The 25,158-nt window shown below is 46.5% G+C and overlaps 1 protein-coding gene across 3 annotated transcripts in view; it reads right to left on the bottom strand.

The window, feature by feature from the left end:
- Positions 1–1,731: 1,731 nt before the first annotated feature.
- Positions 1,732–25,158, bottom strand: part of FRMPD1 (FERM and PDZ domain containing 1) — a 91,242-nt gene continuing 67,815 nt past the window's right edge. For all 3 annotated transcript variants that reach the window (XM_081844772.1, XM_081844771.1, XM_081844773.1), the window contains 10 exons: positions 23,417–23,512; positions 21,389–21,514; positions 19,610–19,729; positions 18,010–18,146; positions 17,000–17,126; positions 14,980–15,075; positions 13,025–13,207; positions 11,523–11,670; positions 8,413–9,198; positions 1,732–4,745 (listed from right to left, as the gene is read on the bottom strand). In XM_081844772.1, the coding sequence (XP_081700898.1) occupies positions 2,416–4,745; positions 8,413–9,198; positions 11,523–11,670; positions 13,025–13,207; positions 14,980–15,075; positions 17,000–17,126; positions 18,010–18,146; positions 19,610–19,729; positions 21,389–21,514; positions 23,417–23,512 (4,149 nt within the window). In that variant the 3' untranslated portion in view covers positions 1,732–2,415. The remainder of the gene's footprint in view (positions 4,746–8,412; positions 9,199–11,522; positions 11,671–13,024; positions 13,208–14,979; positions 15,076–16,999; positions 17,127–18,009; positions 18,147–19,609; positions 19,730–21,388; positions 21,515–23,416; positions 23,513–25,158) is intronic.

Here is a 25,158-nt window from a genome sequence, read left to right as displayed (position 1 = left end):
TCTCACTCATGGATTATCCTGCTTGGGGGAACCCCTGTACCCTCCTATCACCCGCAATCCATCACGTGGGTACCAAATTCAAGCTCTTGTGGCTATCGCCAAAGTACCCTACAATTTTGAGACCCTAAATGTAGTTTTTGGATTGTGTGTGTGTGTGTTTATTGGCTTTTAAAATAAACTGTTTCTGGTGAGGGCTGACCGATTGGAACTCAGATGAAGAAAGCTCTATGACAAAACTAACTGCTTTATTGTGGCAGGAACTTTGAGAAGACAACAGCTCAATCCAAACGAGATGCATGAAGTAGACAAGAGTACATACACAGGAGGCCTGACAGATGAAAAGCCAGCAGGGGGGGGCGTCCCTCTATAAGTGCAGCTATGAGTTTGTGGAAAGGTAACAAGCAGTGGACAGATTTTGCTTCTCAGGTAAACTACCTGTATGTCGCTTTTAGAATACTGGCTGCTAATGGAATCCATTTTCCAAGGAAGTTCCAAGGACGCTCGGGTTGCAAACATGATCCATGCGGGATGCACGTTCACAACCCGCTGCGTTCACAACCCGTGTCTGTGCATGCACAGGTTGTGATTTGGTGCTTCTGCGCATGCGCAAAGCGTGATTTAGCGCTTCTGCACATGCACGACTGCCGAAATCCAGAAGTAACCCGTTGCGGTACTTCTGGGTTTTGGCAGTCCGCAACCCAAAAAAACGCAACCTGAAGCGGCTGTAAGCAGAGGTATGACTGAACTGAAATCCACTGAGGAGGCATGTCCAGCATGACAGCTCCTCCCGGTGGCACTGAAGCAAGTGGCTATAAGCAAAGGAAAGCATCTCACAACGTGCACTGTCAACTTTCTGGATCACGTCCCGTCAGCCATGTCCACTGACAAGCCACTGCTGGGGAGTCGGGGGTGGCTAACCTGGACTACAACTCCCATCATCCCTACCCACTGACCACGCTGGCTGGGGTTGATGGGCATTGGCACAGGTGCTGGGTTGCTTCAAAGACTGAGAGGGCCTGGCGTGCGTGCGTGTGTGATGTCGTGTGTGTCTCGTGAGGCTGGTGCAGCCTTCTGCTAGGAGATGTTGGTCTAGCGCAGGGATGTCCAACAGGTTGGTCGCAATCTACTGGTAGATCCCTGGGAGGTTTTGGTAGATCGCGGTCGATCGCTGGGTCCCTTTCCTTAGCATTGGTAAGAGAATCCGCCCCCGCCCACCCTCCATGGTTGCACGATCTGCAGAACGGAAGACGGAGTTTACTCAGTGAGGCTGTTTGTTTCCCCAGCGATCTGTTGATGAGTGGCTGATCCCCTTTCTCCCTTGAGCTTAGGCGTGAATCCTCAAAAATCAGGGCTTTCCTTCTGCCTAAAAGAAAGCTCAACAACTTTGACCCGAACCCCCCAAAAGGGGGTAGAGTTTTTAATTCTGTGAGTAGATCACAGCCTCTTGTGAGTTGGCCACCCCTGGTCTAGCGGAAGGCTGCACTCACCTTCGCAGTGTCGGGAGCTCCTGCGCAGTTCAGTACGACCTCACGCCTGCACAGTGGTCCCCACGGCATTTCCGAACACTGCGCACACTGCTGCAGCCTCCTGCTGGGCCACGTAGCACCGGGAGGTGCCCCGGGTACCAGTGCGCTTGGTGTGAGGTCGCACCAAACCGCACAGCATCTCCCAACACCGCCACACCTGCGGGAAGGCCCAATGGGGCCTGCAACAGGCTGTGGAATCTTGAACTTGGGGGGGGGGCAGCTGCCCAAGATGGCACCCCTGGGCGTTAGAGTCCAATAGGTACAATGAGGCACTCTGTCCCCCACACTGGAGCCACTTGGATTAGATAATTATCTGCTCTGCGTGTTGTTTTGTTTGTAAACCCATCCCACTGTGCATTGCTTAAGCATGAGGAGCCCTGATTTTCACCCAAGTGCACTGAATGGTCTGATGCACTTCCCTCAACCTTGGCTGTTATCTGTGCAGGTTGGCACACCCAAACTATAACTTTAGAATGTTCTCAGTACTTCAGTCCGGGCGACAGACAGCACTCTCTCTCAGCTATTATGGGTTAGCGGCAAATTGACACTGGAGACTGCATGCATATAACTGCAGCTGTTTACACCCTGAGTCACGCAAAAGAGACGAATCTCTTGTGTTCTTTACCTGTGGCGCATGGGGGCGGGGAGCAAGTTGGACATGCACCAAAATACTATTTTGCATGAAGGCTGAGCAATCCTGTCAAGCTCAACTCATTTAAGCCATGAGCACTGATATCCATTAGAGAGGGGGACTGTTCAATTGCTTGCTTCAGTCCAGCTGTTACATATCAGCTTGTCTTGACTGGGAGGAGGGCTTTTAAGGGCAGACACTCGGCTAGGTCGTTCCCCGTTGAAAGTCGGACAGGCACCTGTGAAAAATCCTCCCATCTCATACACAAGACGAGGCCCTGAATCGTTGCATGAGGCAGAAGAGGGCTGCACTGAGGGCAGTGTACTGGCACACGAGGAGTCTTATGCTCAACTGGGGATAGCCCCTCTCCCAGGCTTGCTGTGCCGCTTGGACAAACTGGCGATAGCTGTACGCGACATCTCTCAGGTTGACCGCAAGGTCTTTGTGCCTCTTGCTGCAAAGGCCACAGTTTGTGAACTGAAAGCACACTTCAGTCAGCTGGAGAAGGTTCTGGAAGGTCTCCCGAATGGCGTTTTGCGTCTCCGAGGAAGGCCCATGTGCTTTGATAACTTTCTGGCAACTGGACATCAGCCTTTGTGATTCTGTGTGCAAGGTGTTCTTGTTTTCGGAAAAATGGGCCAAACATTTATCCCGAGGGTGCTTTATTCTGCTTTCCCCAAACTGCCGCAAAATTCCCTGTAGGTCTATAATATTATCTAGCAACTGGTGGAAGTCAAAAGGTGAGGCACACGTTCTATCTTTTAAACAGCTCAGCACTTGAATATGAGAGTCTGGAAGCAAGACGTGATTTCTACAGTCTTTGGGGTTACCATTCACGTAGTTATGCTCTAGAATAAATCTCGTGGAGCTAATATCTAAAGACGGAGAACTTCTTGTTGTTGGTGGGGTTGTTAACGGCTCCTCAGAAGGGCCATGTGCAACTGGACTGGCAAATTCTAATTCTGCCTCATCTAGCCCATGGAAACAACTTGCATACGTCAACCGGCAACTGCACCTGTCTGTTTTATGCTTTGGCGAGAATGACTCTGCGGTGTTCACTGCAGGTGGAGACACTGTGGTCTTAGAGCTCACTGGTCCTTTAGCATCAACTGTTGAGTTACCAGAACACAAAAAAGACAACTCTGAAATACCGCTTTCCTCACTGAGCCTCGTAGACTTACACGGATTGTCATGCGAAAAGCCATCCACTCCATCTGAAATGCCAGCTTTTCCATGCTCCACACTCTTCTCTGTAGGGACAACTTGGGGACTGGGCAGTTTATTTCTACAATCCACATGGGAGGCATCATTTGTGAGCGCTCTCTCCTCTGGCTTCTGGTCACCAGCAAGCTCTGAAGACCTATCCAGAGGAGTCATGGTTGACGACGACCATTGACTTGGGACATCATCGTTTAAAGAGACCTGATCTGCAACCAGGTCACTTTGGCCAACAGTTCTCTGGTACTTGTCATCTGCCTGGTGCTGTGTTTCTCTTTGACCTCCCACTGAACTAAAACCAAGCTGAGAGTGGTGTTTCTTGATCCCCGAAGCACCATCACATTTGGAAAGGAGCTCTTTTGCTTTGGAGAAACCCAGCCGTTTGGCATCTTCAGATGTTGCTACAGAGCCTTCACTCAGCGTTTTGCTGGTGTCTTCTTGGAGCAGTAGGTTTCTGGGAGGTGCCTGGCTTGAGCCACGTGAGGCCAGGTCACCTTTGATTCTTTTGCAGGGACCCAGCACAAGCTGCTCGTATTTCTCCACCTTCTCAGCAGGAAGGAGATCCTGTTCCGAGGTTGGCACGCGAGGCGACACTTTCCCTTGGTAGATGTTCAGAGACCCAGAGGGTTTGGTAGTGGTGTGTATTATTTCTTCAATCAATACATAGCTGACTCCTCCTGCTTCACGTGAGACTTTTGCTGTCCCTGCTGCATTGCCAGATATTTTCTTTCCTCCAGACACACAATGGTCCTGAACTCTGCTAGCTGTTTCTGTAAGACCTTCTAGTTTTTCTTTGTAAGTGGTGTCAATGTCGTGAAAGGATATTTCTGACACAGCTAAACTACCGTCTTGCTTCACTGTGGAGAAAGAGCTATGGGCGAAGTCTGAACTCTCTCTCCCTTCCTGAGCACCCTGAAGACGAATGGCCAAGACAGGACACACAACTGAATCGGTTAATGACTTGGTTTCTAGTGAATCGGGCTCCATCTCCATTAAGACAGGTGTATTTTTGGCTATCTGAGCTATGTGTTCGACCTCAAGAAGAGCAGAATCTCTCTCAGGGTCCTTCAAGGAGGCCACAACGGGCGAGGAGGAAAGACCTGAAGACCCGGGTTCTCCTTCACAGGACAACTGATCAATGTTTTCCAGGGACTGAGTTGGAGCTTGAGGGAAAGTAACTTGGGAGGTGTAATTCGTCTCCAGGAAAGATCTCCTCTTTCTTAGGCTGTTGCCACACCTTGGTTCCTTTTCTGGCCTGTGTTTTGTCCTCCTGCTTTGCCTTGACAGAACATTTTCACCCGAGCTGCAGCTGGAAGACACTTTCAGGGTGCTGCAGTCTTGTACCTTTGGCAGGACCGGGCCTGCAGAACCTAAAAATAAGGAAGAGACTATCAGTGTGAAGAAATAAATCTTATTAAAAAATATATATATTATGAGGATAAATGATCTGCTCGTTTAAAACCATTGGCTATTGATACCTCAATGTTTGCACTACCAGTTTTTAAGGCTTTGTAAACTGCTTAGATGTCTACTTTGGCATTAAGCAATATACAGTGGTACCTCGGGTTACAGATGCTTCAGGTTACAGACGCAGCTAACCCAGAAATAGTACCTTGGGTTAAGAATTTTGCTTCAGGATGAGAACAGAAATTGCGCAGCGGTGGCGCGGTGGCAGCAGGAGGCCCCATTAGCTAAAGTGGTGCTGCAGGTTAAGAACAGTTTAAGGTTAAGAACGGACCTACAGAATGAATTAAGTTCTTAACCCGAGGTACCACTGTACATGCATGCATACATAAATACTTGCCTGAAACACTTTACAATTGTGAAAGCACAACATTTATGTTAAGAATTATTATTTGCAACCCACTACTATCCTTGAAGGGACGCGGGTGGTGCTGTGGGTTAAACCACTGAGCCTAGGACTTGCCGCTCAGAAGGTTGGCGGTTTTAATCCCCGCGACGGGGTGAGCTCCCGTTCCTCGGTCCCTGCTCCTGCCCACCTAGCAGTTCGAAAGCACGTCAAAGTGCAAGTAGATAAATAGGTACCGCTCTGGCGGGAAGGTAAACGGCATTTCCGTGCATTGCTCTGGTTTGCCAGAAGCGGCTCAGTTATGCTGGCCACATGACCCGGAAGCTGTACGCCGGCTCCCTCGGCCAATAAAGCAAGATGAGCTCTGCAACCCCAGAGTCGGCCATGACTGGACCCTAATGGTCAGGGGTCCCTTTACCTTTACCTTTACCTTTACCTTACTATCCTTGAAGGGACGCGGGTGGTGCTGTGGGCTAAACCACAGAGCCTAGGACTTCAAATCCCCGTGATAGGGTGAGCTCCCGTTGCTCGGTCCCTGCTCCTGCCAACCTAGCAGTTCAAAAGCACGTCAAAGTGCAAGTAGATAAATAGGTACTGCTCTGGTGGGAAGGTAAACGGCGTTTCTGTGCGCTGCTCTGGTTCGCCAGAATCGGCTTAATCATGCTGGCCACATGACCCGGAAGCTGTACGCTGGCTCCCTCGGCCAGTAAAGCGAGATGAGCGCCGCAACCCCAGAGTTGGCCATGACTGGACCTAATGGTCAGGGATCCCTTTACCTTTTACGTTTACTATCCTTGCTGGGCTCTAGTCCTCAGACTGAAAGTCAAAACAAAAGAACATTTGAATTGGGGTGAAAGTCCACCCCTCCCCCATTTCCCTGTCTCTGTGGCCGCTCACTTAAAGCCGTTCTTGTGTTCTCTTCACAATCAGTACATTCACAGAATATTCTCTCCAGGGAGCTAGGCCAGGTGCCATCGCTATCTGTTTTCAGCAGCTTGCCACAGCATTTTTCGTTACCCAGGTTTTCGGTTGTTAATTTGTGGCCTCTTTCCGTAGGTGAGATGCATTAGACCTGCATTTTTAATATATGGATGTGTTTTGGGGTTTTTATTCTGTTTCATCATCATCATCATCATCAAACTCTTATTGAGGTTTCCCCCTCAACATGATAACAGAAACCCAAAACTGTATACAGTGGTGCCCCGCAAGACGAATGCCTCGCTAAACGAAAAACCCGCAAGACGAAAGGGTTTTCCGATTTTTTAGCGGCTTCGCAAGACGAATTTCCCTATGGGCTTGCTTCGCAAAACGAAAGCCCATAGGGAAATCTCCGGGGACAGCGGGGAACCCTCCTCCCACCGCAAGCCCCGGGAAGAGAGGAGAAGCTGCGCGCCTTCCCCTCTGTTCCCGGACCTGTCCTGAAGGCTTGCGGTGGGAGGTCCGGGAACAGAGGAGAAGGCGCGCAGCTTCTCCTCTCTTCCCGGGGCTTGCGGTGGGAGGAGGGTTTTTCCTCCCCACCGCCAACATTCAGAAGGCTGTTCTGAAGGCTGGCGGTGGGAAGAAAAGCCCTTCTCCCGCCTCCAGCCTTCAGAAGAGTTCCCCGCAGGGCTCCCCAAGCTGTGAATGTCTGCCCCGGGCGAGGGGCGCTCTGCTTCAGAGCATCCCTCGCACCCGGCAGCAGGCTGCTATTCGCAGCCTAGGCAGCCCTGCAGGAACTCTTCTGAAGGCTGGCGGCGGGAGAAGGGCTTTTCTTCCCACCGCCAGCCTTCAGAAGGCTGTTCTGAAGCCTGGCGGTGGGGAGAAAAGTCCTCCCCCCCCCACCAGCCTTCAGAAGAGGTCCGGGGAAAGACTGTCTCCGGACCTGGTCTGAAGGCGGTCTCCCTAGGAACGCATTAATTGATTTTCAATGCATTCCTATGGGAAACCGTGCTTCGCAAGACGAAAAACTCGCAAGATGAAAAAACTTGCGGAACGAATTAATTTCGTCTTGCGAGGCACCACTGTACTCTACAAGGTTGTTACTGTACTTTACCAGATCTTAACCTATTACAGTATTTGTAAGAATGGATTCCAAATATCATTGACTTTCTCCATGGCAAGTCTGCATTTATATGCAAGTTGTTCATATGTTGCGAGTTTGTATAAGTCTTCAATCCAATCGTAGAAAGGAGCTGCATTTTTATTTTTCCAATTCATCAGGTTCAAGATTTCCCCTCTTCCCCCTTTATTTTCTCTTCTACATGGGTTCTGTTTCTCTTTCTTTCATTTACGTTTCACAATGTTGAGTGCATATATAATTATGCACTTTTTGAACATTCAATAAAGGTGTTAAAAATAAAATAAAATAAAATAAAATAAAATAAAATAAAATAAAATAAAATAAAATAAAATAATAAAATAAAATAAAATAAAATAAAATAAAATAAAATAAAATAAAATAAAATAAAATAAAATAAAATAAAATAAAATAAATAACAGGAATGAAATACCACTGTGCCTTCCTCCCTTTCTTCCATTTCCCTGTGTCCTCTTCACATTTAGGGCAAGGCACTGTGTATTAAAGACTTTACAGTCATACCTCGGGTTACAGACGCTTTTTGTTGCACTATTTCGGGTTGCCCACTGCACCGAACCTGGAAGTACTGGAATGGGTTACTTCCAGGTTTCGGTGCTTGCGCATGTGCAGAAGTGCTAAATTGCACTTTGCACATGCTCAGAAGCGTTGAATTGCGACCCGCGTGTGCGCAGACGCGGTGCTGCGGGTTGCGAACATGCTTCCTGCACGGATCCCGTTCGCAACCCGAGCGCCCACTGTATTCTCTTTTGCTTTTATCCTGCTTTTAATCTTCGTACCATTTTGCAAGGTTACCGTATTTTCCGCTCTCTAAGACGCACCAGACCACAAGACCCACCTAGTTTTTGGAGGAGGAAAACAAGAAAAAAAATATTCTGAATCTCAGAAGCCAGAACAGCAAGAGGGATCGCTGCGCAGTGAAAGCAGCAATCCCTCTTGCTGTTCTGGCTTCTGGGATAGCTGCGCAGCCTGCATTCACTCCATAAGACGCACACACATTTCCCCTTACTTTTTAGGAGGGAAAAAGTGAGTCTTATAGAGCAAAAAAATACGGCACTTTTTTGTAAAAGTAAAGCGACAGTTCAGTGCAATCTGTCAATCAGTCCATCAACTGATCATGGCCCCCACCCCCGGGGAATCCCTTTGGCCTCACCTGCTTGTGCCTCTGCCTGTGTCACCCTCTCGGCTGCATCGTAGAATTCCTCGTCTGAGCTGGCATCTCCAAAGCCGGGGGGAGGAGACAAGATGAAGCCCCGCATGCCACCTCCGCAGAGCCCCTCATCTCCCTCGGGGCCGTTCAAAGAGCCCCCCTCTGGGCTGTCACTCTGGGCAGTCTTCTCTCCACTGCTGGCTGGGGAAATGTTGGCACAAAGGCTGTAGTATTCCATGATGTTGCTCTCCGACAGCTTGGACTCCAGAGCAGAAGCAGCCAGCTCACTTTCCCTTCGGGATTCTCCGTCCAGCTGCGCAAGCGGCTGGGGTGGCAGGAGGAAGGAGAACACAGACTCCTGCGTCACTTGGTTTCCCTCTTCTCTGTCCGTACCCAAGAAGGCCTTGCCATTGCCCATCAGTTCCTGAAGGGTGGGGGCGTACAGGTGGGAAAACTCTGGCTTGCTCATGGAGCACGTTTCCAAATCGTCCTCCTCAAGAGCATCCAGAGAGTCGCTTGAACCGCTGGTCTTCAGTCCCCGACTCTCTGTGTTGGCCGAGTCAGAGGCTTCCGACAAGCTGTCGTTTGTGTTGTCGTACCCATTGCAAAAGCTCGTCCCTTCGCCCTCCAGACCCATCCTTTCTTGCTGCAACGACTCCTGCTCTCCTTTGTCCTCAGGCAGGGGGCTGACGCAGTTGTGCCGGGGCGACTGCGTGTCTGAAAAACGGTCCAAGGAAGAGTCCGGCTCAGATGAGTCTTCGGAATCACTGCAGGTTCTTGACTCATACCCTGCCAAGCAAGACATGGAAAGAGAGCTTGTGGAAAAGGGGTCAAAGCACCGCAAGAGGTGTTGAAATTTTGGGAGGTTGGATAGTTACAACGGAAAGGTCTCGGTGGTGGGGTGCACATTTTTATTCTTAGTTATTTATGATTATAGTGGTATTTGGTTCTCAAACATCTTGGTTCTCAAATGCCTTGGTTCCCAAACAACCAAAAACCCAGAAGTAAGTGTTCTGGTTTTCAAACGTTTTGCGGAAGCCAAACATCGGATGCAGCTGTCGGCTATTGTTTCCGGGGCGCCTGCACCAGTCAGAAGCTGCACCTTGGTTTTCAAACATTTTGGAAGTCAAATGGACTCCGGAACGGATTAAGTTTGGCGCTTTTATTTTTGCTATTTATTTTGTCTTTTTGTTTTTGAGGCTTTTTTGGTTAATTTGTTTTTGTGACTGTGTGGAACCCAGTTCAGCTACTGACTGATTGATTGTGTGACTGCGGAAATGGATAAAAGCCCCCCATCCAAACAATGACTATCATCAGTGCAGGTAAGAAAAAATAATAATTTTAATTTTGATCATCTACAAGACTGTCTTATTTATTTTATTGCACAGTACATTGATTATTGCTTTCATATTATGGATCAATGGTCTCGTTAGATAGTAAAATCCATGTTAAATTGCTGTTTTAGGGGTTGTTTTTAAAAGTCTGGAATGGATTAATCCATTTTGCATTGCTTTCTATAGCCGTGGTTCTGGAACGCTTTGGTTTTGGAATGGACTTCCGGAACAGATTTATACCACTGTATTCCTTTGTCAAAATAAAAAAAGAATCTATAAAATGTATTTTTGTTTTTTGACGAGATCCAGCTCGCCATCAGTAAGAATCAGTCTCACACAGAGATGGGTTGAAGAATTATGGCTGCTCTCGAGCTGCAGCAGGACAGCCTTTATTGTGTAAAGTCAGAAAGATACAAAATACAAGGAATGCAACTTGTTCTCAGCCAGCAGATAAGGACCATCACACTAGACCACGCAGACAATAAGGCTATGTTACGTGGACCAATCATTAGGACAGCATGAGCTGTCCACGTGTTGATCATGCTCCAAGGATGCTTTTAGCTATGAAAGCACCCTGCAACTTTGCTCATGCTCTTATGTACAAGCAACCATTTTCCCACAGTTTTTTTTAAAAAAGGAAATACGGCTTGTGTGGAGTTGTTCAGGTCTGCATTACTGATTAGAGCAGTGGTTCTCAAGACTTTTTTCCTCTGGGCTACATATTCAGAATAAAAACCTACTTGTGCCACACTGATTTTTTAATTGATAAGAAATACGTTGGAAAATGAAAAGAATAAACTCCTAGCAGTGCTTGATTTATAATACAGAACACAAATACTGTATCGGCCTGAATACAATCAGCATCTTTAAAATTGGAGGGGGGGGGGAAGAAAAAAAGGAAAAATACCCGTATATAAGCCACTCCATTCCTCGCTGCTCCTGGCTGCATACTTGCGGGGGGGGGGGGGGACAACACTGCGTTGCTGGTGGCCTTCCCCCTTCCTCACGCTCTCCCTTCCCAGCCTTGGGGGAGAGGACAGGACTATGCATGGGGTGCATAGCTGTCAACTTTCAGATTGAAAATAAGGGACCAGCAACCTCAAAAATAAGGGATCAGCAGCCAAAATAAGGGATTTTTTGGACACAGGTATGTTCAACTTCTGAGCACCTCCAAGCCAAAGGCAGAAAGCCCAGCCAGCAGCCAAACGAAGCCTCAAGCGGTGGTTCCCACAGCGCAGCAACCCGGCAAAGGGGATGCAGCAAGGAAAACCACCGTCACCTCTCTGCTGGGAAGCGCTGAGCAAAGGCGAGTCCCCAGGCAACGCAGCTGATTTGATCGGCACAAGGCATGCAAGCTCCACCCCCCCCCAGTCGTTCTTAGACTCCTTATTGGGTAAGCAATGCAGCCAAGCAACACATTTGGAGCCTCCCTCCTCCCTGGCCGGCAGGGAGGGAGGGAGAGGAGCTGCTTCCTTTGAAACCCGGGAAATTTAAGGGACATCATCAATAAGGGACAGCAGTGGGACACAGCGCTGGGATAAGGGACCTTCCCGCCAAATAAGGGACGGTTGACACCTATGATGGGGTGGGTGCTGCTTTGCCCTGCTCCTGGCTGCATATCGTAAGGTCATGAATATAAGCCGCACTTCAACTTTTCATGGTCGGAATTTGGGGGGAAAGTGAGGCTTATATTCAGGCCAATACGGTACTTCACAATATGTTCACGGGACTGTAAGAGTCTTCCTAACTGTTTGGTCACTCCTCTCGGGTTGTTTTTACCTTCCTCGGCAGAGATACGATGCACAGGAGGCCTTTTCTCCCCCCAGACGAATATGGAACTGCTCGAATCGACAAACAGCCTGCAGTAGCCATGGATGAGACAAGCCAGGTCTTTGGCGTTGTTCGTTTCCAGAAGGAGAGTCAGCAGCTTGAAGGAGGGGAAGAAAAAGCAGGCTGAAGACATCTGCACAAACCCTCACCCACACTAAGAAACCTTCTTTGCCTGTGCCACCTTTTCCACGCATAAAATGCTCGCGTACATGTTACGACTCCATGCATGGTGTGTGTGTCCACACACATTGTCTATGTACACTCACACGTGTGGTCCAAGGAGGAAGAAATGCAGCGGGCATTTATTATGGTTTGCAAAACAAAAGGAGATGGTGCCCTCAAACTGGTTCCAGCTTCTGGTTTGTTCATACTGTGAACAAAATATACCCTGAAAGCACATTTGAAGCACATTTCCGCCCCCACTGGAGTTTGTTGAGGGTTGCTGGGAATTGTTAACTCTGCGAAGGCGAAACTACAGAGCCCAGAATTCTTTGAGGGAAAGAATGTGCTTCAAACATGGTGTTACAAAAGTTGGGTTCCTTCCCCTCTCTCTGTCAAGCGGTGGCAAGAGTCCAGGACTGTGTTCCATTGGAAGATTGAGACACGACAGAGACCATTGTAGCTTTAAGAAATACAGTGGTGCCTCGCAAGACGAAAATAATTCGTTCCGCGAGTTGCTTCGTCTTGCGATTTTTTCGTCTTGCGGAGCGCGGATTCCCCGGGTATTAACGGTTTTATGAAAAAGGAAGCAAACCCGCAAGACGTTTTCATCTTGCGAAGCAAGCCCATAGGGAAATTCGTCTTGCGAAGCACCTCAAAAAATGGAAAACTCTTTCGTCTAGCGAGTTTTTTGTCTTGCGAGGCATTCATCTTGCAGGGCACCACTGTATGGTCTATTCACCTATTTACACCTTCAGTCTGCATGGGGGGGGGTGTCCATTTCTTCTTTCTTATTAAAGCACAGAATGGTGGATTTTGAAACATGACATAAAATACATCTCCCTTCCACCCATAGTCCAAAGAATTCTTAAAGTTATGGCTCAGGACCGCAATACCTCAAGGACCGCCTCTTTCCATATGAACCTACCCAGACCCTGATATCATCTTCTGAGGTCCTCCTTCCTCTGCCTCCTTCTTTAGAGGTCAGGAAGGAGGCAACACAAGGAGGGCCTTCTCTGCAGTGGCCCCCCGCCTGTGGAATGCTCTCCCCAGGGGAGTTCGCCTGGCGCCTTCATTATACACCTTTAAGCGCCAGGCAAAAACGTTCCTCTTCAACCAGACTTTTGTCGGACGTCCGATGCCCTTTTAAAATGTGTTGCGGAAATGTGTCTGTTTTTATTATGTATTTTCTGTTTTTTTATATTGTGATTCTGTGTTGTGAATCTGTGGGTATAGGGCGGTATACAAATTTAATAAATAGAAATAAGTAAGTAAGTAAAAGCCATATTTACCTTGATATCTTGGAGGTAGATTTTCACCATGCTCACTTTGTCGGATTCTTCGGTCAGCTCCAGTCTGCTGATGTTCGCAAATTCTGCCAGCATGGTGACAATGTTCAGTTTGTTATTAACCACTTGGCTGATTCCATATTTGGCTCCCACCAGGAGGGCCACACATGATTCTCTGTCCTGCAACTACATGGAGGGAAAGTTTGCTTACACTCCTGCGGGCAACTTCTTACCCATGGTGAGATCCCATGCATGCATGTTCATGGTCAATGAGGACTTGCATGTGGGAATGAGCCCCCATGCATCAAAGACCACAGGCAGAACTTTCTACCACCGCCCTCAATATTTTACAAAGAAAAATGTCAACACACTCAACTGCAAATCAAGGAATGGAAATGGGTGACTCAGTTTCTACACTGATTGAGAAACAGTGGGCTCATTCCCAGAGAAGAATAGTTAATAAAGATGATGGACTATGCCGAAATGGCAAAAATGACCGGGAAGATCAGAAATCAGTAAGATAATAAATTGAATAAAGAATGGGGAATTTTTAAAAAGTTGCTTAGAAGAACACTGTAAACAATTAAAAACATTGGCAGGATTTTGACAACACTTGTAACAATAACTATGGTAAGAATTGAGCTTTAAGGAAATATGGAGAACATTATATGATGCAGCTGGGTTGGAGGAAAATCCAAGGATTCAGAGGATTCTGTTGTATATGATTATGATCTATATATGAATGCAAATGTTAAATGCAAAATAAAAGACAATAAAGGAAAGAGAAACAGTGGGCCATTGACCAAGTTAGTTTCAATGCCCTTTGACCTCAAACAGACATTTCTGAAAAGTTCAAATACTCTTTTAAGCATAATTTTCGAGCTATATCATCTAAAAATAATATAAATAATGGGCAGGATTCAACTAAATTGCTGCATGTGCAGAATAAATTTAGCTCATGCAATGAGACATTTTGCCCTCTCCCCTTGCACCACCTAAATCTGCTCTGGAGGACTGGGGGAACCCCCCCCCAAAAAAAAGATTTAGAAGGAGAGTTGGCGGCCGGGTGTGGGGGGAGGGGAGTCTTGTTGCACAAGGAGACCTTATTCCATGCACAAATGCTCCATTTAGCGCTATGTTGAATTCCACCTGTTTTCCTATTCTGGAACCTGGTTCTACTACTCTCCTAGTAAGAGCATTTATTTTTGTGTTTCTATATTGTAAACTGCCCTGTGATCTTTGACTGGAGGGCGGTACAGTCGTACTTTGGTTCTCGAACGCCTTGGTACTCGTACGTTTTGGCTCCCGAACACTGAAAACCCGGAAGTAAGTATTCTGGTTTTCAAACGTTTTTCGGAAGCCGAACGTCTGACGCGGCTTCCGCTTGAGTGCAGGAAGCTCCTGTAGCCAATCGGAAGCTGCGCCTTGGTTTTTGAACGTTTTGGGAAGTCAAATAGACTTCTGGAACGGATTATGTTCGAGAACCAAGGTACGACTGTATAGAAATTTAATAAGGAAGTAATTTTGAAAAACTCCTCCAATGCAGTTCTCCTGTGAAGTAGTGTGTGTGTGTGTGTGTGTGTGTGTGTGTGTGTGTGGAAATAGCATTAAAATGCATTATATTAGGGAAAGTAGCTTGCAAAGAAACATATATTAGGTAACATTGCATACAAAAATTGCTTATTAGGTGAAATTTGTACCAAAATGCTGGTGCATTTTCTTAAGGACTTTAAAAAATAAATAAATCACAGACTGAGATGGATATGTGGAGAAGTGAAATCAAGGTTGGAAAAGTGAGAAACGACGAGTACCCAAAACTGACTAATTTGCCCATCCCTACCCTGGACCCAGACTGCTTCCACACCCTTGAGTTCTCACAGTAAAGGAGCCGAAAAAATACACCAGAAGTGTATTTCAAAGATTGCTGATACACTGTGTTAAACAGATAACGACCTTACCATTAGAGTGGCATTGAAGATCTTTCCTCCGTAGAGTTTCAGATCCCCCAGGATCTGCAAATAACACAGACGCACATGTGCTGCTGAGAGGAGGTGCTGCAATGGTGGAGAAGAATGCTTAGCAATAGTTCAGAAAACCAGCTATTGTACAACTCAAGGTAAACAATGGGATCTCAATGCTGAAAGGATAATCTAAGACTGGGTGGGAAGCCCTGGGAACTAATGCATACCTCCAGGTCTCTCCATATGACCTTTGGGAGTCTTACCAGACCACACCCTCTTCCCAGACATACCCTCTTTCCCCAAACCACACCCCTTGCCAGCCCCTCTTCCTATGCTCCTTGAGTACTTTTGCCTGGCTGGAAATTGTCCTTGGACCTACCTTCTATCCTGGTACAACTGGCAGTGACTATACAGTGGTACCTTGGTTCTCTAACATAATCCATTCCAGGAGTCCATTCGACTCCCGAAACTGTTCAAAAACCAAGGTGTAGCTTCCCATTGGCTGCAGGAGCTTCCTGCACTCAAGCGGAAAACCAGAACCAGGGAGCCCAAAAGAGTCCTTTCTGTTGCAGATAATTCAGATGAAAATTCCCAGGTGTCAAAAAAGGTTATTTATGTATGTCTCTACTGCAGCCCGTGTTTTGTTAGCCCAAAAATAAAAAATGAGTGAGGTCCCAACCAAAGAAGAATGGCAACTTAAGTTGACAGCATATGTACAGCTTGCAGACTTAACATATAGAAAAAGAGAACAAGAAGAACATATGTTTACTGAATATATGAGAAATAACTGTGTACAGCTGAAAATGCCGGCAGCATTAAGATAAATTCAACAGTGTAAATAAGTTTTGATGGCTGCAATAATGGAATACTGGATGGTATGGTTTTTGTAAAACATGCAGGGATTTCTGATATGTAAAATGAACCATGGAAAGAGAAGGGAAGTCATGGATATGTTAAGGATGTAAAGATGAGTACTTTAAATTGCAAAACAGAAAATTAATATATATATATACACTGTCAGAGCTGCCTCTAGGTCCCAGCTCACAGAGGACCAACGCCCGGTTGATGTAATGTACAAAAGTCTTTATTGAAGTTTAGTTTCCATTTCAAACCCCAGAGCGTGCAGCCCTACGTCTTGGCTCTAGATCGGCGAAGTCCCCTCTGAGTCACTACCCCTTCCGCACCAGTTTAAGATCCTAGCCCGGCTCCACCTCCTGCGCTGTTCCTTCCTCCTCTGGGTCCTTCTGCCCCCTGGGGTTTCCTCCCTCCTGGACTCTTCTGACGCTGACCCCCCTGAGTCTTGCCCTTCCTTCCGGCGGGCTTTAGGACCTGGCTCCCTATCCGGGCTACCTGCTGTGCCGCTCGCCTGTACATTTGAACTTGGCGCGCGCGCCCAGCCGGTGACTTTCCTCTTGACCGTTTCCCCGCTCTCCGATGGAGGCGTGGTCAATCCTGACTCATCTCCTCTCTCTGGTGGTGAGAACACTGGTCCCGATGCCTGGGACTCCTCCCCCCCCACTGCGCTCTGGTGGGGAAGCTGGTCCTGATTTCCAACTGCTGCTCAGGGAGTCCCCGCTGGCCCCTTCCTTCTGGGGTTTCCCCCTTGGCACCCCCCTTGCCCTGGCCATCGGCGCTCCTCTCTGTGAATCTTCCGATTCGCTGGAGAGACTCGTGGAATCTCTCTGACCACTGTCACTGCCTACACCCCCCTCGTATTCCTCCTCCTCACTCTCCATTTGCTCCATCTCCTGTGTCTCTGCTCCTGAACCCCTGACATACACACACAAAAAAGGAGAGAGTTTAATATTCAGCTTGCATCACAGCATGCAGCCAAACCAATCTAACTCTTTTCCACATTGTGTTCTTTACTTTAGTCCACTAAATCTGGAATGGAGAACCTAGAGTACTCTAGAATACTGATCAAAGATCACTGAACAGATTTGTTCAACAGCAGCAAGCAAACTCAGCGAAACAAAGCAGTCAGGGATCTTTCTGAGATGTGCTAAAGCCACATTACCTTTTGTCTCGGATCCAGCAAGAGTTGATTCCTCTTCATGTGAAAGCTAATGGCCTTTTTGATGTCTTTGCCTTTCATGTTTCGGAGCAGAGTTGGGGAAATAAAGTTTTCGATTCCCCAGTCCTTTCTGTTCAAAAACAAAACAACAAAAAACCCAGAGAGCAAATGTCGGAGAGCATAACCCTACAGAACTCTGTGTTTAAAGAAAGTCATCCCAGAGGGGGGGGGGGTCATTGGCTGCATATGATAGAGGTGATTAGAAACTGCTTGACTCTGCCTTTCTGGTGCTAGGTAAAGGTAAAGGGACCCGTGACCATTAGGTCCAGTCGTGGCCAACTCTGGGGTTGCGGCGCTCATCTCGCTTTATTGGCCAGGGGAGCCGGCGTACAGCTTCCGGGTCATGTGGCCAGCATGGCTAAGCCGCTTCTGGCGAACCAGAGCAGCGCACGGAAACGCCGTTTACCTTCCCGCCAGAGCGGTACCTATTTATCTACTTGCACTTTGATGTGCTTTCGAACTGCTAGGTTGGCAGGAGCAGGGACCGAGCAATAGGAGCTCACCCCGTCGCGGGGATTCGAACCACCGACCTTCTGATCGGCAAGCCCTAGGCTCTGTGGTTTAACCCACAGCGCCACCCGCGTCCCTGGTGCTAATGGCAGTGTAAAAGGAAGCATTTGCTTTTTCCTTCTCCCCCACCAGTGCCATCATTATTGCAGGAGATCATATGCAATGGGGAAGAAATTAGCACACCAGGAGTTGCCATTGCGGCCCTAAGACATAGAGATGCGAAAATCTGTCTCCGTTTCTCAGTTTCCCCAATCCTAAATTCAGTTTGGGATAGTTTTCTAAGCCCTCATAAAAAATCGCTCAGCATTTTCCCCTAATACAATGCATGCTTGTATGTTATTTCCGCTAGCTTTTATGCATTTCAACACCTATTAGACACCAGTTTTGCACATACCTACTTGGCTAGAGAAGCACATTGCCATATTTGGAGAAGTGTGACTTACTCTATATATTTCAGAGAGACTTTCTGTGGCTGAGCACAGGCGATAATCCGCTCTTGGATGTGCAGCGCGGCCAGCCGTAAAGCAACGCTGCACTTCATCTCCACAGCAAATCTCTCCTGAAGCACATCACTGCAGCTCTGAAAATGACAGAGCCAGGTTAGCAAGATGAGAAAGACACCGTTTCATTTATGCAAGCTATTCCTAACCACAAGCAACCACTCCACCCACCCCGCTAACCCAGAAGTTGGTGTCCCTGGTCAATGGTCCTGTCAAGGCAGAATTTTAGGGCAGAAGTCTAGGGTCCCACTCAGCAAAACGAGTGGGAGAGCTCCCAAATGCAGCTGATCTGGCTTATAACATTTTAAAATATTGTTGCTGTTTAGTCGTTTAGTCGTGTCCGCCTCTTTGTGACCCCTTAGACCAGAGCACACAAGGCACTCCTGTCTTCCACTGCCTCCCGCAGTTTGGTCAAACTCATGCTGGTAGCTTCGAGAACACTGTCCAACTATCTCATCCTCTGTCGTCCCCTTCTCCTTGTGCCCTCCATCTTTCCCAGCACCAGGGTCTTTTCCAGGGAGTCTTCTCTTCTCATGAGGTGGCCAAAGTATTGGAGCCTTCACGATCTGTCGTTCCAGTGAGGACTCAGGGCTGATTTCCTTCAGAATGGAGAGGTTTGATCTTCTTGCAGTCCATGGGACTCTCAGGAGTCTCCTCCAGCACCATAATTCAACAGCATCAATTCTTCGGCGATCAGCCTTCTTTATGGTCCAGCTCTCACTTCCGTACATCACTACTGGGAAAACCATAGCTTTAACTATACAGACCTTTGTTGGCAAGGTGATGTTTTTAAGATGCTGTGTAGTAATACATAATACCATCTAAAGAGCCCTTTTACCATAAGACCATTACATCCAGACTGTAAGATGACCCCAATGCACCACTGATGATGGTAGAGGACACCTAGCAACAATTCTAACAGTAATTGTTTGTTTTTCCCAGTGGCTTGCCAAAGCTGCAGAGTCAGAGCATCCCCTACATATGCATATATGAATACATACATACATATGCAAGCACACTGGAATCCAAAACAATGACTCTCAAAATGTAATGAAACACAAATGTGAATAAACATGCACAATGAATATACAAATACAAAATACTATGTACATGCTTTTATATCCCTATTACTGTATTTGTGAAGATTTACAACATACATGCTTTGGGTTTTTCTCCTTGATAAAATCCAAGTAAAGAAAAAATCATAGATCAAATTATCTGAGTCAGATTCACATCTGAATGTGGCTGAAGTTCTCAAGAGATGCAATTTTGAAAATCCTATCAAGTGCATTGTGTTTTGGATCTTGTTTTAAAAATGCATTTTAAAAAAATGAAAAGCACCATTTGTGTGGGATCTAGGAGCTATGTATGTGATGAACAGTTGCTAATCTATGCAGGCACTTCAGTGGGATGTGACAGCAGCAGAGCTGTGGCAAAAGTATAAAACTTGAGAAATACCTTTCGGTTCCTGTTAGGTGTTGCTAAAAACCCCAACCAAGGCACATAGGGCTATAGACTGACCCATGATGCATTACCACATCACCTGCAAATAGAGATACTCAAAGGCAACTGGATCTTGCTGCAACAGATCCAGTGGATCCTTGGGTATAAAGCAGACTCTGAAGAGGCAGCGGTAATCATGAGACTCTTTCCTCTGAACTACCTGAAATGAAGAAATAAGAGAATTACCGCCACAACACAGTGATTTGGCTCAGTATCCAGCTTCCTGAAAATGTCCACTTTCATTTTTATAATAAGCAAGTTCTTACGGTTTGCAAGGATGGCTGCTTGAAAAAGTGTGAGCAATTCTTAATTTATGTGTGTGCTCTAATGGAATAACATTGAGAGACCCAGCGTGGTGTAGTGGTTAGGAGCCATGGACTCGTAATCTGGTGAACTGGGTTCGCTTCCCCGCTCCTCCACATGCAGCTGCTGGGTGACCTTGGGCTAGTCACACTTCTCTGAAGTCTCTCAGCCCCACTCACCTCACAGAGTGTTTGTTGTGGGGGAGAGGAGATTGTTAGCCGCTTTGAGACTCCTTCAGGTAGTGATAAAGCGGGATATCAAATCCAAACTCCTCTTCTTCTCTTCTTCTAACAAAGCTTGATTGCCATTTTCTTTCAAGATCAAATCTATACTATTTTGATCCTTTTTCATGGGGCCCCTAAAAGGCACAGGGCCCACAGGCAGGTGCCTATTCTGCCTATTTGGTAACCCGGCACTGGGGGAACTGTTGAATATGATATCTTATGGCTAAGTGAGTGGAGTTTCACTATCCAGTTTAGCTCCTCGCACCTCCCTTGTCAATAGTGGAAGTGGAATAGATTTTGCAGAACAGTATATTTATCAGGATTATCTGGAGTTTATTGGGGGGGGGGGACACCATTTGCCTGAAGTCCACCTGAAGTCTGATATGACTCAAAGGACATTCCAATGGTGTTTTAGACAAGGAACAAACAAACAGATGATATAGTCAGCACTTATGCGCTATCACCACCAGCAACACCTAGAAAGAGGGCCAGAGATTTGCTTTGAACAACAGAATGCATGGCTGTTGGAACACTATTCTGAAATGCTAGCAGGAACAGATCCTTGTGAGAATTGGCATTTTAGAGGGTTCCAATGAAGCCGCTCCCAGTCACCCACAACCCACACATTCTGAGGAGCCACCCCCCCTTTAGTAGCTGCTAGTCTAGATAGACTTTCAAGATCATTCATTTATTTATGTCTTCCAATGAAGTATCTCAAAGCGATTTCACAATACAACACAGGCAATTGCATATAGTGGTACCTTGGTTTTCGAACGTAATCCATTCCAGAAGACCGTTCAACTTCTGAAACATTTGAAACCCGAAGCATTTCCTTCCAGAAGCATTTACTTCCGGAAGACTCAATACGGAAGCCACGTGGCATGTTTGACTTCCGAAAAGCATTCAAAAACCGAAGCAATTACTTCTGGGTTTTTGGCATTTGAAAACCGAAATATTCAACTTCCGAGACATTCAAAAACTGAAATGTTCAACTTCTGAGATGTTCAGAAACCGAGGTACCACTGTATTTTAAAAATCCAGCTAAAATAATTGCATAAACATTTAAACATGGGCCCTGCCTTTCCCCTCAGAATGCAGCCCAAGGCTTGGATTAGTAAAGGAGTTTGGTAGGAGTAATAAAGGAGATAAGAAGGGACCGTTGTGCCAAAGCATTGACGGTAGCTCAAACTCCCTGCAACAGGAAGTTAATCTATTCTGTAATGTACTTGTTGCTCTTCCCATTTGTCCACCACCCTTTTGCTGATGGGAGCACCAAAAGTACTGCAACTGACCTGTCCGATGAGTTCATCCTCATGCAGAAGATACATCTTCAACACGTTGTACTGCTCTTCCAAGACCAAGGCAAAATAACCAATACTCCGGATAGAGAGCTTCTCTTTCAAAGTGAGAATAATGTCCTGCCAATTATTGATGGCAAAGCAACAAATTAAACAGCAAATCTATGCCCCAGATAAATTATCTAGGACTACGCATGGGTATTCCCCCAGCTGGGAGTACACGTCAGGCAACGTGAAGTGTCCATCTTGGGTGGCAGATCTGGAGCACCGTTAATGGCAGCAGAATGGGCGAGAGGCAGAGCTGACCCATGGGGAGAATTCCTTGACAAACTACCCTTTCAAATGTGTCCGAGATGTTTCAGAGCACAGCAGGTTTCTTGGTACAAAAGCTTACCTATTGCGATGGACTGTCTAATTCCAGGGGTTACTAAGCACCCCAAATCTCATGGGTCTCCCTGGGTTTTTATAATGATTTGGGGAGGGGGGGAGAAGAAGTCACGCCCATATGGGTTAAAACAGATATTAGCATGGGGTACAACCCATCACAGAGTTATGGAATGCTTGCCTTGTTTTTGTATTTTGCGTTCCCATTTTGTATTTGTATGTTGTGAACCGCCCTGTCATGTTCAGATGAAAGGCGACATACAAAATTCAATAAAAAATATAAAAGTAAAAAGAACCAGTGGTACTTAAGCATGCATAACCGGATGGCGGACCTAGATTTTTGTGATAAGACACATCAGGCCACAGCAAAATCTACGATGCAGAGCATCCTACAGAAACAGTATGAAATCAAAACTAGATAAGCTTATCAAATAAGCCCTAGTTCGGCATTTCTCTCTCTACATGTCAACTGTAGACCCATCACCTGGTCTCCTGCCAACCCCACCTGCACTCTGTCTATGCACTGGGGAACGTCTGAATAGAGAAGCCTGCTGAATGTGTGTAGGTTGCCCACATGACCCTGTGCTCAGCAGACTCCCCCTGTCAATTCTTTCCCCAGTGCATGGATAGCATGAAGACAGGGCTGGCAGGAGGCAGGACAGTGGGGTGGCACTAGCACGCACAGCCCTGCTACCCTTTTGCACAATGTTACATGGAGAGGGAGCAAAATTGCCTGAATGGGGCTACTGATACAGGTAAAAAGGTAAAGGGACCCCTGACCATTAGGTCCAGTCGTGACCAACTCTGGGGTTGTGGCGCTCATCTCGCTTTATTGGCCGAGGAAGCCGGCATACAGCTTCCGGATCATGTGGCCAGCATGACTAAGCCGCTTCTGGTGAACCAGAGCAGTGTACGGAAATGCCGTTTACCTCCCCGCCGGAGCGGTACCTATTTATCTACTTGCACTTTGATGTGCTTTCAAACTGCTAGGTTGGCAGGAGCAGGGACCGAGCAATGGGAGCTCACCCCGTTGCGGGGATTCGAACCGCTGACCTTCTGATTGGCAAGTCCTAGGCTCTGTGGTTTAACCCACAGCACCACCTGATACAGGTAGGAAGTTCTTAATAATAATAATAATAATAATAATAATAATAATAATAATTTATTTATTTATACCCCGCCCATCTGACTGAGTTTCCCCAGCCACTCTGGGCAGCTCCCAATCAAGTGTTAAAAACAATGCAGCATTAAATATTAAAAACTTCCCTAAACAGGGCTGTCTTCAGATGTCTTTTAAAGATAGGATAGCTGCTTATTTCCTTGACATCTGAAGGGAGGGTGTTCCACAGGGTGGGCGCCACTACCGAGAAGGCCCTCTGTCTGGTTCCCTGTAACCTCACCTCTCGCAATGAGGGAACTGCCAGAAGGCCCTCAGCGCTTTACTGGGGTGGCACAAGTCACCCATTCCAGACTGGTGTTTGTGTGTGTGTGTATGTGTGTGTGTGCAACCTCCATATTCTATTTCCAAGGCACTTCTCAATACCCAAACGTTCATTTGTGCATCAGGCCCCAGCACTTTCTGCAATATAATAGAACTCAAAATATAACAGGTAAAATCGAGAGTCCAGCTCAGAGTACCTTGACAGTAGTGCTGGAGTCAAACTTGAAAGCTTTCGTCTGTCCGTTTTCCAGATACACCTTGAGAACGTTGGGCATACACAGCAGAGAACTTCCCTGGAAGACCAAAAGACACCATCTAGCCGCCATACAGTGTTTTTCTTTGGTTCAAGTGTTCTGCTTGGCAGATCTATCAGGAACATGTCATCTTCGGTGATCACATACGACCCAAAGGCAAACAACGGGATCTCTTAATACAATTACAGTGGTGCCCCGCAAGACGAATGCCTCGCAAGACGAAAAACCCACTAGATGAAAGGGTTTTCCGTTTTTCGAGGTGCTTCGCAAGACGAATTTCCCTATGGGCTTGCTTCGCAAGACGAAAATGTCTTGCGAGTCTTGCGAGTTTTTTCCCTTCCCCCCTTTTTCTAAGCCGCTAAGCCGCTAATAGCCGCTAAGGCGCTAAGCCGCTAATAGCACTAATCCGCTAAGCCGCTAATAGGGATGCTTCGCAAGACGAAAAAACCGCTAGACGAAGAGACTTGCGGAATGGATTATTTTCGTCTTGCGAGGCACCACTGTATTATTGCACCTACAAAATAAGCTTCACTTAGCCCAGGGTCGAGGACCTCAGACTTGGGGGCCTGAATATGGCCCCCAGACCTCTCTATTTGGCTTTCGGGGCTCTTCCCTCTCCCCAGGTCACACTTTGCCCTGGTCTTCCTTTGCACCTGGAGTGGTTTTGCCTGGCTAGAATCTGCTCTTGAACTCTGATAACAACTCTTCCTTATCTGGACAGAGGATAGAGAGGGGTGAATGAGGATGTACAAAGGTAACAGATGCATTCTTTGTTTCGCCCCCCTTTTTTTGCCTCTGGCCCTCAGGCTCCCCATCATTGGCTTAACCAAACTGAATGTCATTGCTACATTCCCCATCTGCAACATCCCCAATGCCCACCAAAGTCAATAGGGCCCAAGGATTAATTTAAATTAGGGATGGGTTAGAAATTTGATTCAGTTCCCATTTAAAAGCGAACATGCCAGATTTGCCCTTCCCAAAACGATACGAAAACTGAAACGCAGCCGTCCTGTAAAAGGCACACTGCTGCGAATTTTGCAATGCACTTCCCGAGCCAAGTAATCTGTACAAAAATGCATGTGCCTGACTGGTGTGCATAAAAATGCCTTTGACAATGAAAATAATGTACAAAAGCATTCAGTACTGTATTACGCAAAAATGCCCTGTAAAATGTGTGACAATATTGCATAGAAATGTGCATATTATGAAAATTTCGCCCAGAAATACTAATGGATTTTAAGAAGAGTAAATAAATTTGATTGTAATTGGAATATTGTTGTTTAATAATGATATTGGAAAGCTCTTACATTCAGACACAAGGAAACTCAGAAGGGAGGGACTAGAGAAAGTCAATTAATATGTTCATAAGGTTGGATTTTTAAACACTTAAGTTCGTTTTTATCGTTTGTCGTCTTTTTTCTTTCATGTATTCTTTCGTTTTTGTTTTGTTTTGACCTTCAGTTGTGCAATGTTTGATGCAATATTTGTTACAATTGTGGAAAATTTAATAAAAATTATTGGGGGGCGGAATGCTAATGGATTTTTGTTAGGACCTTTTTTAAAAAAATGCAAATTGACATGGAAATGTGGAGAACTGCATCTGAAACAGATCAAATGAGAAACAGAGTGGAAGTTACCTTGACAATATTAATTCATCCCTATTTTAATTTGAGCTGCTATTATTA

The sequence above is a fragment of the Podarcis erhardii genome, assembly GCF_964252035.2.
Source record: "Podarcis erhardii genome assembly, chromosome: 17".
In the NCBI taxonomy this organism is placed as follows: domain Eukaryota; kingdom Metazoa; phylum Chordata; class Lepidosauria; order Squamata; family Lacertidae; genus Podarcis; species Podarcis erhardii.
Note: the sequence above shows the minus strand (reverse complement) of the source record. Positions and strands in the feature narration are given on the sequence as shown.